The 18,599-nt window shown below is 52.1% G+C and overlaps 1 protein-coding gene across 1 annotated transcript in view; it reads right to left on the minus strand.

Moving 5' to 3' along the window:
• PTCH1 (patched 1) overlaps positions 1-6,430 on the minus strand; it is a 66,349-nt gene extending 59,919 nt beyond the window's left edge. The window contains exons 1-2 of the mRNA XM_084305681.1: positions 6,176-6,430; positions 4,907-5,099 (exon numbers count right to left, since the gene is read on the minus strand). Coding sequence (XP_084161807.1) covers positions 4,907-5,099; positions 6,176-6,373 — 391 coding nt within the window. The 5' untranslated portion in view covers positions 6,374-6,430. The remainder of the gene's footprint in view (positions 1-4,906; positions 5,100-6,175) is intronic.
• Positions 6,431-18,599: the final 12,169 nt, after the last annotated feature.

Raw genomic sequence — 18,599 nt, forward strand, 5'->3', positions numbered from 1 at the left:
AATAATGATGACGATTAGTTTTCTGGAGCCTTGAGTAAATTAAACGCCTCTGAAGTCTGAAAGGCAGAGGGACCCAGGCTACCCTGTGGTTACAGCCTAGGTGGGTGTGAGCTCCCCAGAAGAAGGCCCTCCTCTTGCCCTTCCCACAGCAGGGGCCCTGTCAGCCTGCTGCAGCTTCCTACCAGCACCAGGCAGAGGCCTGGCCGCGCTCAGGTTATTCTGCCTTCTGCCACTGCATTCGCTGAGCTCAGGATTTTGCCCTTCACCTTCTGAATGACCCCAGATGGTCACTGGCAATACCTTCACTGAAACTCTTACGGGAGTTTAAACACCAAAATAGGTTTGTTTTTGCTTTGGATGCAGGAGCACCAACCCTGAGGAGCAAGTGATGTGGACACCTGTCAAGATGAACGCTGACTGAGAGCCCGAGCGACTCTGATTTCAACAGCAGGCCCTTAAAGGACAACGATCATACAACCACATCACTAAAACCTTAAAATGCCTTTTATTAACATGTAAGCATAAGAAAACAGAGGGGGGCTCACTCCACAGAAACATAATACCCATTGTCCTGATGTTTTCACCCACAAACATCATGTAAAGCCTAAATACTAGGATTTGATGTTGACCTTCAAAACAGAAGCATGGATTGAAATACAATATTGAAATAAATTGAAATACATTTCGATCAGCAAACTTCAAACACAGCATGCGGCCTATAGGTGATGGTTCTACAGCCCTCACGTGGGAACACCGCTGGCACGTTCACGTTTGAGAAACCACACAGTAAATCTCAATCGATTCAAACAAACAAAACAGCAGGCTTGGAAACTTTCCAGATAAGCACCTTTCAATGAACCCTTACGCACTCTGAGGCACACAACACGGTGCGAGGCAGAATTCAGAGACCAGCAAGTGTTGCAGGAAACTGCTGGGCTTGGTGATGCAACGGGACACGACTCCCCACACTGCCTCGCAGCCCACCGAAATCCTGCCCCAGAAGTAAGTGCTGTGGTGGCGTGCCTCAAACCGTACTTAGCACTCTGCTGCTGCGAACAAGCGCGAGTCTTTGCGGAAGAACTGAATTACAACTGACTGGGTCAATTCCTGCTAACTGTATTGAAACCAAACATGTTACTCTGGACCGCTCACATAAATTTGTCTCCTTAAAACAACAAATTCACAAGGATCTGTTCCTCTACTGTTCTTTTTTTTTTTTTTGTTTCTCCAAAGAATACTAGTGTAAAGTTAACTGATGCCTTAGGCAGAACTTAAGAATAACTTCCCTCTCCACCTGCACTTGATCTTGCTGGGTTAAGCAAACTGAGAAGCTACAGAAATAATACTGATTCCTGCATCACTCACATGCTTTCCTCTTCTTCACCTCACTCTTGTGTTGCATGTGTGAATTAATGTATTTTAAGATGGGTTAGCCGCAAGTACGACAGTAGAGTCACTTGGTTTCTGCCCCTTAAGAGCAAAAGAAAATAATACTACACATCACTCAAATCTTCGCTTACAGTTTGTTGTACACACTTAGCGCTAATTCACTCACAATGAGAGAACGCTTTGTTCCAAGTACCAACACTGATCTTTCTTTGTGACTACTGAGGCATTTTCTCTTCCCTGCAGGTCGTCCTATCCCTGCTTGTATCACGCACCCTCTTGCTTCCAGCTGCTGTAACGAAGGGGCTCTGTGTGTTAGACCTTGGTTAGCTGTGCAAAGAGGACTACCAATACAGAAAACTACTCGCAGAGGGAAGAGTTCAGCTGAGCTACAGATAGCACAAAAACTTCAGAAAGCAAGAGAGTAAAGAAAGACCACTGTGATCTTTGACCTCTTAGAGAAGAAAAAGGCATGAAAAAAAGGCGAGGAAAAAAAATCCCAAGACAATGGCAACATGAAATGAAGTATCAAGGAACAACACGAGAGCATCTCTCCCCTTATGAGCTGCTCCAATTAATGCCATTCAAGGCACTGCAGTAGTCAAATTCCAAGCTCCGCTTAGCAGAATCTTCTCTGGAGCCACAAAACTACCTTCTTTCAGGAGGAGAGGCTGTAAATTTACATGTGTGACTGCTGTTCACAGGCCAGGGTCTTAGAGTGCCTATTAGAGTGGTAGCAGAAAACATAACCAGTTATGGGCATGATTTCTTTTCCATCCAGAGCACTTCCTAGTTATGAATGGATGTTTCTAAAACCTCGTCTGTGTCCAACAAAATTCAGTCACAGAGGAAATCAATGCAAAGCCCTTTTTGTTCTCTCAAGGGTGTATGATGTATAAAGATGCTAAACAGTCTCTGCAACCCCAGTGTACACGGACACCCACACATAGCAGTTCAACTAAAGCCTAAGGGCTGTGGATAACATTAAAATGCCAGTCTGGGATTTGTTTGTGCAAGAAACTACAGTGAGCACCCTACAACAGGAAGGTGTGCGTGCAGGGATGACAGACCTGCTGACGGGCCGGGGAGAGCCACGTGTGTGGCCCCCTCAAGGGTGCCAGCGAGACAGACCGCAAGACGGGAGCACAGACTGGGAGCACACTGCGGGGCATGCAGCAGGAACTGAAGTGCTCTGAACAGCAGCCAGAGCAGGGCTGGGTTTTTAAAAATAAAAATAGAAAAAAAAAAAAAGAAATGCTACTCTGCAACACATAGTGCCAAGAAACAATTTGAGAGGAAAGCCACTTTGGTATCAGGAGGCCAGGAGTGTTGGCACAAATTCTGAAAGAGAGAGCCTACTACAAGAAAATTGAAAGAATGATGTTTTGGAGATCTGTTTTGCTTTTTCTCTCTTTGAAAGTTTGCCTACCAGGTGGGTTTCTGAACTTCTTATGTAAATATTTCAGCCATAATAGCTTCAGGCCCAGACTACTAAGCATTTATCTTGGAATGTGGATGGTCTTAAAACTCATTCAAACTTCACTTCACTATTTTTAATTAATTGTGTTATAGTTTTAAAGCAGCCGTTTACTTCTAGCAAACTTCAGCGCTGTGTTATGTTCCACGCTCCATGGTATTCAGAAATGCACCATATAAAACCAGTCTCTTTGTGTAAATACTGCCAATTTATTCAGCAGTAATAACTGTAAAAAGCTTCAGTAGCAAATCAAAACTCATTTTATTGCAACTGTGACTCGAAACATATTTCGAGTAATCTACCATATTTGGCCAACGTTGCCCAGTTCATTCAAATTCTTGGTAAACAAAAGGTAAAGGCAAAAAGAAGACTGTTATTTTAATAAACAGTGCAATTCAGACGCTGCTTCTATTAAAAGAAAGCTTGATCTACTGGGCCCCTTAGTATAACAACTTCCACAGAGCGTACTTTAACTACAAGCTCAGGAGGGAGGACCGGGTATCCCTAGCTCAGCAAAGTGAGTTTGGTCACCGCTTTCCACTCCTGCCTAGGAAGAACACCACTTCAGACACCACCTCTCTCTGTACCTCTTCCATTTCAAATGCTCGCCCTGTACTTCTGCCTGCAGTTTAGCCACAGAAACACGCAATTGCTGTTCATTAGGTGTATTTGTATAACACCCTTGTTCATGACCAGAAATGTACAGTCTCCACAATTTAGCATGCTTTTTTGTTTTGTGTCGCGTTGCACTAGAACATGAAGACTGTGAGTTAATTTAAATTAAAACCAGAATATTTTATTTCAATGTGATTGACTAGCCATTTTGCGCAACCCAGACACACAAGGGTTTTTAAATTTTCTCCATTTAAACCAAGTTCTAACATTCGCCTTGTTTAATTCTAACATGGAAAGCAATCTCAAATCGCACGGGTCAGCACTGTACAACCAGCTGCCTCGTGCATCCACCTTGGCCATAAAAGCCTGAGAGACCAATTTCAGCGAGGTTTCGCGCTCAGGACCTCCCCACACACCCCAAGGAGCCGCAACGCCAGCAGAAGAGGTCAGGGCAGTAACCGCACCGAGTGGCTATTCCGCAAAAACGCATTTTTTCCCCTTGACAGCTGGATTTTTCGCTGCTGGGCCAGCCACACGGGCTCGGTCAGCGCGCGGTCTCGCGGCGTGAGGCTGATCGGGAAAGCAGGTGGCATTAGGAGGGGATCACCCGTCCTGGCAGCGGAGCCGTGACGGGAGAGCAGGGGGAACCCGCCTGCACCCAGCATTCCGGCCTGACACAGCGAGCAGCAGCGCGGCCAGGCAAAAAAAAAAAACAAAACAAAAACAAACAAACAAACAAAAAAAACGTTTAAGAGGAGCCGTTTCTTTCCAACGGTCTGCGCTGCTGACTGAGGGGCGCAGCACCCGGGGACCGTCACAGGGCGGCCGCAGCCACCCCCCGCAAGGCAGAGCCGTGCTCCCGCAGCCCTGCCGCTTTTTATTTATTTATTTATTTTATTATTATTATTATTATTTTTTATTTTCCGCCCCGCGACGAGCGCTCCCCCCCCCGCCGCTGAAAGCCGTCCAGCAGCAGGGACCACACACAGCCCGCCCGCCCCCTTCCCCCCCACACCACCCCCCCTCCCCTCCCCTCCCCTCCCCTCCTCTCCCCTCCCCGCCCCGCGGGCGTGCGCACTCCCAAGATGGCGGAGGGGCGCCCCCTTCCTCCTCATCCTCCTCATCCTCCTCCTCCCGCCGCCCTCCCGCACGGCGCCGAGCCCCGCAACCCGCCGCGCGGATCAGCCGCTCCCCCGGCTCTGCGCTTCGCCTCCCGTCCGACACCGACACCGACACCATCCCCGTCCCCGTCCGTCCCCCCCCCGCCGCGGGCGGCGAAGTGGTACCGCCGAGCGGCGGTTGTGCCGCCCCGCCAACCGCCCGCCCAACGGCCGCGCCAACCGGCGGCCGGCCCCCGGCACCGGCGGGCACGCGTCAGGGCCGGTGTCCGCGTCAGGGCCGGTGTCCGCCGGCGCCCCGGCGCCTTACCTTCCACCCACAGCTCCTCCACGTTGGTCTCGAGGTTGGCGGCCCGTAATCCGACAGCGAAGGCCCCGAAAATGAGGAGGCCGACCACCAGGAACTTGCCGCAGTTCCTCTGAATGTAGCAGCCCAGTCTAAAGAGCAGTCTCTGAAACTTGGCTCGCAGCCACAGCGGCGCCTTCCTCCCGGTCGCTCTCCCCTGCAAGGCAAGAAGGAGGTCAGTCGGTACCGGGGCCACACCGGCACCGCTCGCCACCCGAGCCGCCCTCCCCCGGGCCCAGCAGGGAGCCCCCCCCCCCCCCCGCCGGGACTGAGGCGGCCGGGAGCAGGCAGCCGGCCCCCCACACCCCCTCCACACAGCCCGGCCGGCTGCTGGAGGCAGCACCCACGCGGTGAGCAGCGCTGCGCGGCCAGCAGCTCGTTCCCACAGCGCCGTGCGAGCGGCCATCTGTAAGTCACGGCAGCGCCTGTGAGCGGCAGAGGGCAGCCACATGGATCTCTCCCTTTTTATTTTTTTTCCCTCCCCTTCTTCTCCTCTCTGCCCCCCGTTCCCCTCCTTACACAGCCCGCAGATCCGCTCCCTGCAAACGCGGCGCTCCCCGCGGCCGGGCAGCCTCCCGCGGCTGCTCGCTCCCGGCGTCTTTTGGGGGCCGGCAGGGGCCGGCGGCCGGCTCCATCCCCGCCCGGCCCGAGCCGGCGGCCCCCCGGCCGGCGGGGGGTGGCGATGTGCTCGCGGCTCTGCCTCCCCTGCCGGCCGCGGGGGGAGGAAGGCGCTGCGCGCTGCCCCCGCCCCGGGACCCCCCTCCTCCGGGGGCAGCCCCGGCGTTGCGTGCGCTTGACAAAAGCACGGCTTCTGCCAAGAAAGCGGCCGCTCGCTCGCTCGCTCCCCCCCGTCCCGTCCCGTCCCGGTGCTCGGGGCGCTGCGAGGGGACGGGGAGGAGGAGAGGAAGCGCCCCGAGAGCCCCGCTCGCCGCAGGAGCAGGCACGGGCGGGGAGGCAGGAAGGGAAGGAGGGCACTCTCTCCCGCACGAACAGAGTCACAGACGTCCCTCTCTTTTTTCCCAGCATTTTATTGGTGGCTGTTGGGTTTCCATCTCCTCCTTCCACCCCCGCGGGAAAGCACGCCACCCCCTCCCCCGCCGAAAAAAAAAGAAAAAAAAAAAAAAAGAACGAAAAAAAAAAAAAAGGCAGCGCTGGCGCTCGCGCGGCGCTCCGGGGGGAGGAATTAAAAAAAAAAAAAAAAAAAAAAAAAGAGAGGGAGAGGAGGGGAAGCACCTTTGCGATCTGCTCCAGGGCGAACGCCGCATCGCAGTAGCTCGGCCGCTGCAGATACTCCCGGTCGGGCGCCGCGGCGCGCCGGCTGCCTCCGCTCCTCCGCCGCCTGCCGCCGCTCCTCGCCGCCCGGCCGGGGTGGCCGCCGCCGCCCGCGCTGCTGCTGGTCTCCGGCTCCGAGGCGTTAGCGGCCGAGGCCATGTTGCCGCCGCCGCCGCCGGCGGGACGGGGGAGCTGCCGCTGGCGCTGCCGCGGCGAGGCCCGGGGGGCCGGGGGCGCGGCGGTGGCCCGCGGGGCGCGGCGGGGGCCGCGGGGCGCGGCGGGGGCGCAGGGGGCTGGCGGCGCTGCGGGCCGCGGGCTGCTGCTGCTGCTGCTGCGGGGGCTGCCGCGGCTGCGGCTGCGGCTCCGGCTGCTGCTGCTGCGGCTGCTGCTGGGGCTGCTGCGGCGCGGCCGCCTCACGCGGGGCGCGGGGCGGCGGCTGCCGCCGCGGCCGCTCCGGCCGAGTCGCTCCCCGCGCCTCCCATTGCCACATCGCACCCCGAGGTGCCGGCGGCCGCTCCCCGCGCCCAGCGAGGTGGGGCGGGCGGGCGGGCGCGACCCCCGGCCCCCCCCGGCTGCCGCCGCCGCCGCGCTGTGCTCGGCTCCCGTGGAAATCGCCTCCTCCGGCCGCCGCTGCCTCCCTCCGGGGAGCCGCTGTCCGCGGCGGCGCTCAGCGGCGGCGGCGCGGCGGCGTTGCGGCGGGCCGCGGCGGCTGCTGCTGCTGCTGCTGCTGCTGCTGCTGCGCTGCCCGGCCGCGCTGCACCATCCTGCCTCAGCGCCGGGCTGCTTCCCGCGGGCCGCGGGGCCGGCGGGGCTCCGCGCTCGGCCCCGCCGCGGCGGCGGGCGGGCGGCTGCCTGGCGCTCTCCCCCGGCGTGTGCGCGGCAGCGGCGAGCTGCAGCCCCTCGGCTCAAGAGATGAGATGAAGAAGAAAAAAAGGACTCTCTCCATTTGGATAAAGAGGAGGAGGGGTGGGAGGGGGGGGAGTAAGAGAGGAGAGAGAGCGAGAGAGGGAGAGGGAGAAAAAAAAAAAGAGCTGAAAGCCCGCCCCTGGGGCTGTCAGATGGCTTGGGTTTCTGCGAGGCGATTGGCTCGGGGAGGGCAGAAATTACTCAGCAAACATGACTATTATTAGCTGCTTAGCAACAGCTCACCAAAGTAGAGAGACCACCCAGGCAGGCAACCCTTGTGTGTGCATCTCCAGCTTCAGGGGGAGCCTTAAAGAGATCCAGCCTTCTTTGCATGCAATACTTCCATTAAGGAATGCCTCCCCCACACCGCCTCCCCCCCCCCTTTCTTCTTCGTTTTCTTTTCAAGAAAGTTTTTTTTTTTTTCTTTTTCTCTTCTCCCCCCCCCCCCCTTTTTTTTTTTCGGCCGGGATGCTTGCAGACAAATGCACGCTGCAGAACTTTCTCGCGATCGACACGCATAAATATATATATTTTTTCCCCTCTCTTTTAAAAAACAGAGGGAAACGGGGGGAAAGTAGCATTAAACGATTTCTAAAGCCCTTAAAAGAAAATCCTTTTAGAGGCACCTTGGCCTCAAGCTGCAACAAATACTGGGAGGTCCGAGCTGAATTCCCAGGCTTGCAGAAATAATGACAGGGTGGTGGATACTGCGGTGGAAAGTGCCAGATTTTTCTCCCTCTCTCTTTCTTTTTTAACTAAAGAGGAGACTCGGTTCCATGCAAGAAAACCACTCCGTCCAGTTAGAAAAACACAATGAAAACTTAACACTTGAGGGATTTAAAGCCGCGCGGTAGCTAGCCTGTTTCAACTTAGGGCTCATTCTTTAACTGAAACCTGAGGAAAGCCACTTTTAATATGTTTTTAGTGTAAAAATCCATGAAGCGCAGGCTGCCTGACCGCGCTAAACACTTCTCGCACTATACGTGATTGTTTACTTTTTTGGCACGGCTGCTCGCCGTCTCCGCTCATTGAGGACCAGCCATTAATTGCGGCCGCTACAGCTGCGCGCCTCCCCCGCCGGCCGCGGAGGGGCTCCGCGCTCCGGCGCGCTCGCTGGGGACGGGGGGACGGGGGCTTAAAAAGTGGCATAAAAAGAGAAAAAAGGCCCCTGCGGAGCCTCCGTGGTCAAACCGGCGGGGACACGGCCGGCCCCGGGCGATGCCGTGGCCTTTCCCCCCCGCGTCCCCGCAGCCGCCTGGTGGCCGCGGGCGGCGCGTCCTGCCCCGTGGGGCCGTGCCCCGCGTGGGGCTGTGCCCTGCGTGGGGCTGCCCTCAGCGGGGCTGCCGGCAGCACATGTGGGCGCGCAGCTGCGGGAGGGGGAAGCCCACGGGGCTGGAGGAGGCTTTCTGCTGGGGGCTGCAGCCCACACCTGGGAGGGAGGGAGAGAGAAAGGGAGGGAGGGAAGGAGGAAGGGAGGGAGGGAAGGAAGGAGGCAGGCAGTTAGCCGCCTCTAACTCAAGTTTCAGCCGTGCATCGCGCTGGGAGCCGACGTGCCACCAGGTCTGAGCGGGGCTGGGGGCGCGGAAGGAAGGGGCCGGGGGAGAGAGAGGCGTTTGGCTGCAGCCTCCCAGCAGCCTCCCAAGCCCGGGAGGACTGCCCCGTCCCTGCAAGCACCTCCAGCCCCCGGGGCTGCCCCCCGCCTCCTGCCTGCTCGGCTCTGCGCAGCAGCCCGGTGACCTCCGGTCCTCGCTCCTGCTCCCAGAACCCAATCTGAGGACTCAAATTTAACAAGCGCTATCTTAATCTCTCCTCTCTCCCTGTGGTCTGGAGGGATTTTTTTTTTTTTTTTAAAGCATACACAAGAGATGAATTACTGCAGGGATCTAATTGGCCTTGTTTCTGTGTGTGTGTTTTTTCTTTCTTTCTTTCCTTTTTTTTTTTTTTTTTTTTTTTTTTCCTCAAGGAAGAAGTGTCAGTGTAAAAGTCTCCACTTGGGTGGTCAGAGCAGTGGCTGCCCCCACTTTGCCTCATCGCTGATGCCTGCGTGCTACATTCCCAGCGATAATGTTGTTCCTAATCAATCTGCCCTTATTTACATTTGTAAGCACTGCTGGCTGTGATATGCATGGGCCTTGTGTGCAACTGCTCCTCCACACCAAGGGCTGCTTCTGCCTTCAGCAGCTCGCCTGGGACCTGCAGATGTCTCATCTCGGACTTGCCCTGTGGCCAAGGCCCGGGAAGGTGTCCCCGCGGGTGGAGGGGCTGCAGCCTGAAATCTGACTGAAATACGCCTGGTCTCCCCTGCTCCTGGACCGCCAGGGCTGGCACGCAAGAATCCCGGGGCTTTGGTCAGAGTGGCTTCATCTTACAAGGCTTTGCCTCTTGCTTGGGTCACCTTCGTGCTCACCGCAACCCCACACGCCGCACAGCTCCACGCTCCCCGCAGCCACGCGAGGGACCAGCCCCGGCAGGGTGTGCAGCGCCGTGACCCTGCTTTACTGTAACGCGTCTCTGCAGGTTGCCCATCACCTGCGGACCGCAGCAGCGCCGGGGTGCGGGGCCTGCCCTTCCCCTCACCCCACCCCACGGGGGGGCTGCGGAGCCCACCCGCGGGGAGCTGCCTTCGCGTGTCCCCCCGGCCCCGCCACCGCGCAGGGGCACGGAGGCGGCGGCACGGAGCCGGCCCGCTCCCCCTCCTCAGCCCGGCAAGCAAAGGGAGCTGCTCGAGCCAGCTTGTCAAAATAATGCGGCTAATTACCCCTGATCTCCTTTAATGGAGAGCCGCTCTGCACGCCGCAAAGGAGCAAATGAGGGATCTACAGCGCCGGCCCGGCAGAGCGGGCGTTTCTCCCCGCGGAGGGCTGCGGGAGATGCGCCTCCCGCGGCCGCCGGCCCTCCGCGCTGCCCCGCCGGGGCCCCGGGAGCTGCGGAGGGCGGCGGCCGCAGCTGCAGCCCCGTCCCCGCCGGGAGACACCCGGCGGGCATCCCGGCTGCAGCAGAGCTTGTCCTGCCCGGCGAGGGGCTTTAGCCTTATAAACCCAAGTCGTCTTCAAAACAGATTTTTTTTTTTTTTTTTCCCCGTCTGGCACGGTGCCCTGCCACTTGCAGGACTTTAATGCGCACGCAGGGGGGAAAGTTACACTGAACAGTTTTTAGCCAGCCCGGACAACACCGAGCCTGTGTAGCGATATAGCTCAAGTCTTGCATTTGGCAGAGGGCAGGGCATTCATTTTCATGATCTCTGCCATCGGGTCTCGCAGAAAAAAAGCTGAGCGACACGATCTCTTTGACCCACTGCTGGAGCAACAAATTTATTAGAGATATAGGCGTGAGAAATGAAAAGGAAGTAAAACAATTCAGGCTCATTGTATGTCTTTCTTTCATACTGCTAATCCGGTTTACACATCACGCCTACATGTCTCAATAGGGCTTTATACACTGTGGCAAAGGCAGAAGAAAATAAAAGGTGTGTGTGTGTGAGTGCGTGCGTGTGTGTGCATGTGTGTGTGAAATAAGGATAAAAACAGAGAAGCCCGAGACGTTTTAATTCAGAGTCAGCTGCCAGTTTTATATCTACCGGCTCTTGAAAGCAAATAGATTTTAAAGGATTCCTCCTTCCCCCCCTCCCTCCTCAGCCCTAGCAGCGTGTCCGCAGGCACAGTGTCGGGAGATAATCCTGCCCCGCCGCGGCTGTAGCGCGGCCCCGGCCGGACACCAGGTACACCCACCGGGACGGTGCCCAAGCGACGCGAGAGACCCCCGGGCCACAAGCCCGACGCCGGCTGGCCGGGAGCCGGCACAGACCCACCTCGGCTCAGGCGCGCCCCTTAGCACCAGCCCCCTCCTCGCTCGCCCCCCCGCCGGGGGGAGGCATGTCGGCGAGCATCCTTCCCCCCAGCCCCGGCACACGGCGGGCAGGGCCGGTCCCCGCGCCCGCAGCAGGGCTGCCCGGTGCCCGCAGAGGTACCGCAGCCTCCGGCGGGGCCGCCCGGCGGCATCGTCCCCGTGCCGCACGGCCTGGCCCCGGGGGGGGCTGGATGCTGCAGCGCGGCAGGTTGGCGGCGCCGCCGCTCGCACAGGTGCAGAGGATGCGGGTGCCGAGCACAGACCCCCGCGGGGACGCTGGAAGGCACCGCGGGGACGGCGCTTCCCCGGGGGGGGCTCCTCCGACGGGGGCAGCCGCCGGGGGACACACAGCGGGGACACGACGCCGAGCACCCCCCCCCCCCCGCTGCCGGGCAGGACGGGAGCCCCGGCCCCGCACGGCCCCGCACGGCCCCCGCCGCCCCCCGGCCCCGCACGGCTCTGCCCGCCCCCTCCGCCCGGCCCTGGGCCCTCCGCCGCGGGGGTCCGCGCAGCGCCCCCGGCACCGCCCCGGCCCCCGGCCCCCGGCCCCTGCCCCCGCGCCCGGGGTCGCCCCCGGCACCTACCATCGCTGCCCGTGCGCTGCCGGAGGGCCGGTGCCGCCTCGCTCAGCGCCGCTGGCGGCTGTCGTGGGGCATCAGCCTCCTCGTCCTCGGCCCCCCTCGCGTCCGCTCGGCTCGCTGCTCCCGATCCCTCTTCTTTTCCCTTTTGTTTCTTTTTTCTTTTTTCTTCCTCTCCCTTTTCTTTCCTCGTCGCTTTCTTTATATTTTTTATCTTTCTTTCCCACTCTCTCTCTTTCTTTCTCTTTTCCTTGCTTCCTTCCTTCCTCGTTTCCTTCCTTCCTTCCTCCCTTCCTTCCTCTCTTCCTTGCTTCCTTCCTCCTTTCCTCCTTTCTTTCCCTCCCTCTCTTCTTCTTCTCCTCCTCCTCTTCCTTCTTCTTCTTCTCCTTTTTTTTTTTTTTTTTACCCCAAAGGAACCGAAAGTGTAAAAAAAATAACCCTCCTAGGTTGCAGGCATTCTGCAGAGTGCTGGAAAGGCTCACAATTACATGCCTGTTTCTATTAAGCAGCTCCATCGTCCTCCATGTGGGTGGTCTGGCTCTCAATAGGCAGGACCTGTCAGGGTCACGTGACGAGCCCGCAAACTTTACCCCTTTACAATAAACTCCGGGAAAAAAGCAAAGGAAGCGGGAGCCCCGTGCCGACCGCCCGGACCCGGCCCCGCTGCCCCTCGGCACAGCGCCCGGGTCTCTCCCCTCGGCCCCCCGGAGGATGGGGAGCAGGGAAGGTGCCCGCCGGTGGGGCGCAGTCTGCCTGCCAAATGTGCCAAAATCTGGGCGAGCAGAGGGGCGCCGAGATTCCTCCCGGCGGCTCTGCACCCCGCGCTGCCCCCGACGGAGCGCGTTTGTGCCCGAGGTGTTGGTGCCCGTCCTGCTCGGCGGTGCTAGAGGTCACTAGAAAGTCAGCTTTCAGGTGGCGGAGCAAGGCAAAGCGAGGAAACCAGCTCCTGTGAACAAAACCTGAGCGCTGCTGTCACTGGGAAGGAGCAGTGTTTTTTTTTGTTGTTCTTGTTTGTTTCGTTTTTCACTATCTTCTTGGATAGTTCCTAGCAGGAAACAAACTGCGCAGAAATTTGCTACCACCTTTTCAGGGTCTTGCAGTGGCTGAGTATCATTACAGGATCTGGGAAAAGTGACTTCAAGAGTTGCTCCTGGATTAGCACACGTTGCAAGGAACAAGTGATGTGTCTTGGAAGACATGTCACTAATTGCTCATGGAAGATCCTTTTATTCCAGTCAGTCACGCTTGATTCGCTGTCAGATCTGCAATATCTACAAAGTATTTTGAGAATAAAGTACATTCCGTATTGCTGTAGTCTTGTGACCAAGTTGCCCAGAGACTTCTGTTTGTGTTATGTTTAGAAAACATACTTCATGATTAGGTTCAGTGATTTCATGGCCTTTTTTTTTTTTTTTTTTTTTTTTTTTTTTTTTTTTTTTTCTCTATATTTTTAAGCCATGTTTTATTTATATTACTCCTATTACTGAATTCCAGTAGCGGGGAATAATGCGTATCTTAGGTTTATATATTTGCTTTCAAGAATGGAAAAACTCTATAAGAAGAAATGTTAGGGAACATCTCATGATCAGATTGCAGTATACAGCCAAACTCCATTCTTATCTACATAAAGCCAGGCTAGACAACAAAATAATGAACAAGAAGGATATTTTGCCTACAAAACTGATATTATTCTTACATGACAGAGGGGCTTGTGTCAATGATAAAGAGTTGGAAGAGCATGGGAAAAGACATTTTACAGGATTTTTAAAGAGTGCATGAAAAACATACATCACTTTTTATGGCCTCACTGATCAATCACAGAGTTAGATACTTAGGCAAGAGACAGACAGCAGGGATACAGGGTGCATAGATGTCATGGTTGTAATCCTTCAGTCTGTCCTCCCACCCAATACATTCAACCTTGACAATTTTTCCAGAGAAACTCATCATAACTCCTGATAATGAGTTCCAGTGCTTTCAGGCTCTGCATATCGGGCAGGATAAGCCTCTGCAGTGCCTCGCTTAGCTATGCCATGTAGCCACAGAGCTGTTCTTTGAACAGGTGGGAGGCAGAAGAGCAGAACAGCCCCATAAAGAATCAGCAGCTGCCCTGCTAGGGAAGGGAAGGAGGGTGAAGTAACACAATGTGCGAGTACACGGTTTTAGAAAGAGGCATGAGGTATGGACAAAGAATGAAAACAAAACAAAACAAACAAAGATAAAAAACATTAAAGAAGTGGGATGTTAGTGTGAGCTAGGAAACGTCAGGGAAGATAACCTGAGAAATATGTTATAAGCCTCCTCACTTGCTTGTCATCAGAAGTACATCTGTGGTAAATACCATAGCTTTCATTGCCTCTTCCATTTGTCATCCCAGTTGCTGCAGTTTCTTCTTTCCTTCCCAGCAAACCTGAGTCTTCTGCACCCCATGGCACTGAAATTCCTAATGTGTTCAGAAAAAGTAACTTAATCAGACATTAACTGTCCAGACGTGATAGAAAGGAAACTAAAAAAAATTAAACATGGATGGGCATCACCCAGAGTTTGTCAGAGGAAGCCAGAGGTAATGGTGGCAGTTTCTTCATTCTCTCATGCAACAATTTAAGCAAATATGTAAATACAAGTGGTTATATATAGCTGGAAGATTAAAGCAGGAAATAATTATTTCATAACCATCCTATTTTCTATACTATTTCCATAAACACCTCCTCCTAGACTCTGTTGGAGGCAATATGCTGGTCAAGCTGGGCTTTGCAAAACAAACTGTTTTTATTTATGGTCTTACATAGCAAATTATTTGATATTTTGTCCATAGCTTCACTAAAATCTTCTTTACTTATAGCAGTTATTACTAAGTGGCAAGTAGCCATTTGTGTCTGCACATAGATCCAGTTACTACACAGCCTGTACTCTCAACAGGAGCAATGATTATAATCCATTGACAATAACATTTGAAAATGGTGGGGAACAAAATTAATAGCCTGGCAAACATGAACAATCACGCTGTCCCGAATAAGTGCAAGTGACTGCGTGAGTTCCCATTTGCAGATTAATTGTAAGAAGGTGGTTACTCAAGCGTGAAAGCTCAGAGGCTTCTGGTAGATGGTTTCCAAACCTCACACAGCTGCCTAGCACAGACAGGTAACCCCACAGTGGCCAGTGCTGCAGCATCTACTCTACCAACAATCACAAACAATAATCTGGAAGTTCACTCTGACTGGATCTCAGTGCTTCGCAAGGGAACGGAAGGAAGAAGTGAGAAAATTAACCTGACTTTCCTAAGGTTTTGCTGCTTAAAAAAAGACATCTTCTCTGTAAGTGGCACCATGCTGCAGGATCTTAACCTTTTTTATTCCTAGTAACTTCTGTATTAAAAAAGACTGAATTTCAAGCCTGTTCTGTACTTTCTTTCACTTCTGAATGTGTTAAGCTCAAGCTGTTTTGGTTGTAACTACTGACAACACTGCCAAGAAAAACATTTTCAACATGTGACAATGCCATGGTGTCAGTGGCTCTGTGTCACACCTCCCTTGGGGGACACAGTTAAGGCAGAGGCCTGGCTAATACTGAGAGGGCTGTCTCCTAGCCTAGCTATAGTCATGGCAGTCTCATGTCTGGATGAGTGAATCTGGTACCAAGTACCTGCTAATCTGATGCTGTAATGAAGTGAGTTTCCAACAATCTTTTTATTAGAAGAGTCCCTTATTAACTCAGTGCTGACTCTCACTATCAAGAAAATGAGTGTGGAGTCCTCATCACCCACTACTGTTAAAGTCCTGTGGTTTTCAGCCTTGTGTTCAGCTCTGGAGCAGAAAAAGGAGAAAGAAGAGGTGGAAGAAGAAGGTATTGACTGCTTTGATTTCATTTATTATACAGAGAAAGAACAGCTGTAGTTATAAATTTGTTAGCCCTTTGGTAAGGTACCATGAGTATGTTAAATCACAGATGGTGATTTAAGGAAGAAATGTTCAAACTGAAAGAAAACTTTCAGGAAAACCCACTAGAAGTCTTAGATCCAGCTGTGTCATCTGGTCCATCATCCTTTCTAAGACAGGGTTGGTCCATATGACATTTCTGGAAGAACAGAGTAGCTAGGAAGTTTTAACCAAGGTCAGACCCAAATGTCCTTTTCTATAGCTTAGACTTGTCTTCTTTACAGTGAACATAACATTTATTTTCTTTCTGTTTACACTAGAATAAGTAAATAACAAAGAAAAACAACAAAAACCCTAAAGCAAGCCAAAAACCTGTCCATGGTTTTCCTTAGTTTTGAGTCTCTAGACATTTCATTTAACTTTTCCCCAGAAGCATATTTTCTGAATCTCTAATCATTGTTATTTTTCTCTCCGTTATATTTTACAGCTGGTCCAAACAGTGTGGAATCACGACTTGCATACAGTAACTCTCCATACCCTATTTTGCACTATCCTTCCTTGAAGTCTTCTTTTTAAGTATGTCTATATATCACTGGAAAACTGTCCTATTCCTTTTTTTTTTTTTTTTTTTTTTTTCCTAGTATTCAGCTCTTATGAAATCTGATTATTTTCCTGTCCACTTTACTTTGGTATCATAGAAAGCTTTCCATTAAGAATGTGGTGAACATTACATCAATGAAAACATTAAATGTTTTACCCTACCTCTGGTTGGTCTAGTTCAAAAAAAAAATAATCTTGTTAATCATGCAAGGGAAATCAAAATTCACTGACTTAATTTAAAAATATTGCCAAAATTCACTGACTTAATTTAAAAATATTGCTTTATATATTTGTTTATTTATTAGGGATACTCAAAAAAATTGATAAGTCTGGAAACTCTTCTGCTGGGAATTAGTCTGTCTTCTATAAGCCATTAACAGTATATGATTTACATCATTTATTCGTTAACTAACTAACATTGATGGTTTAGTTTCAGAATGACATACCAAGGATACAAGATCCAATGTCATATCAATGATTCCTTCCATGCTAACAGAAATTTACAAGTAAGGGAAGCTCTTTGCAGAAAGCAAATGATCTCTGGGCTGCACTCTTTGGCCTTCCCTGGCCCAAGAGGTTTCCCAGGCTTACTGAGCTAATAAACCAGGCCCTTAAGTTCTCCTCTGTGTTCATGAAAGAAACACAGTGGACTCCTAGACAGAATGCAAGTAAGAAAGCCAAAGAGGCAGATCTTCTACATGGTCTCTTCCATCAGCCTCAAAGATAGAGCTGTCAAGTTTCCCATTGTGCCTGCAAGTTTCTGTGGCCTTTTCCGAAGCTGATTTGTCAGCCTAGAGGTGTGGTGCAAACTGTCTCTGCAGGACCAAAGATCTGATATGGTGCAGAAGAACAACAGAAGCAGCACCATGGGTGTGACTGGTCATTAGCAATTTGCTTGGATTGAGCAAATGGAGTCACAGTTTGTACCTTCTGCAGCCTTGGTGATCAAAGAGGACTTGGAATGTACAGTTAGAAGGACACGTCAAAGAGTGTGTCAGCCTGTAAAGGTCCAGCTCCTACGGCAGCATTTCCCAGATCCATGCGTTGCCATGCCATAGGGACTTGTAATTCGGTGAACCATCCATCCTTGGGCATATGGGTGCCTGTAGTGCTTGGCAAGTCATGGGACTCTGCATGTGTTTTATCCACAGGCCTGCTGCACAAGGAAATGTTATAGAAGGCTAAGCAATCCACTCTTCTTCCCACAGTGTGTTGTAGGACATTGGAGGCTGTCAGGAGCAAGGAGGTTTCCTTTGTCATCGTGTGCCATTAACTGAACTTATCTCTACTTTCAAAATGGAGTGATAGTCATGTTGGGATCACATATGTAAAGATATAACAAAAAGGCAGTTTTATATATTTATTTATTTATTTTTAAATTGGAACAACTGGAGTTGTTGGGAATCCAGGTAAACTTGTGGGTACAAAAGCCTTTCTTCAGTTCTGAAAGAGAAACATCAAACTTCAAAGTTACGTGCAAGTTAGGAACAGTGCCTGTGGATTTAATTATACAGAGCCTCATTAGAAATGAGAGGAAAGGTATTTGAGCCTCTGCAGTAGCGTGAAGGGGTGCTAAGAACTGTTATCTTGTAAGATAGTTGATAAACAAGTAATTTATGGCCTAGGGAACACACAGAGTTCTTTGGAGGGAGCTGGAGGAGAAAACGGAAGAAAGGAAGTATGCCCTAAAACCGCTAATGAATCCAGGGCTTCTACTGTCTGCTGCGGTTATGAGCTTTAGTTCCCAGGTGCATCTTTTGAAGGGAGTATTTAATAACAGAAAGGTTTGTGCACCTAAAAGTTATCCTTTTCCCTCCAGCTGTACAAGTTGGACTAATAAAAGATATTATCACCACCTACACATCTTCTCATTTTCACAAACTGGCAGTTCATCTTCAGAAAAGCCCAGCGGGTCTGAGTGCCAGACTGTTCAGACGAAAGCCTCACTTTGCTCTCCTCTTCAGACATTTACTTTTTCAACTATAGATGGCAAGACAGAAATCTGCTTTGTCCCTTGCTGGTGTGTTTAGGCCCTGAAGCGTAAGAACTGAAAGGCTGTGCTTTGCATTTCATCCCAGCTAAGTTAGCTGCAGAATTTTTCTCCCCAGATAAATGCCAGCTATTTGCCTCAGTAACATTATGAAGTTGCGCATTGCATGGTTTCTATGCCTTTTCATTTTGTCAAGTACTTTCATGTTTCGGAGGGGGAAGAGCAGCCAGTTAGTCTTCTCTACAATATTTAATGAGTCTGGGTAAAAATACTGTATTATGAACTGTAACCCAAGACACTCTTGTGGTAGAGTATTTCCTCTTAAATAACAATGGAAAAATTTTGTCTTTTATTTTGTAAAGTAGGGAAGGAATGCACAGAGCAACTCTCTCCCGCTTCCCCCAAGAATCGTGCATCACAATACACTTTCTACATTTATTTTGGCAGTTTCAAGTTCTTTATTAAAGATATTATTTAATCTACTAACAAATGAGTTAATGAAGTCTTAGCACTCACTATGCTATTACCCTAACATAAAACTACATTGTAATGCTTTGCTACTAAATCTTTGCTGAATGTGAAGCGTAAGA

This window comes from Netta rufina, assembly GCF_964035555.1.
Source record: "Netta rufina genome assembly, chromosome: Z".
NCBI lineage: Eukaryota > Metazoa > Chordata > Aves > Anseriformes > Anatidae > Netta > Netta rufina.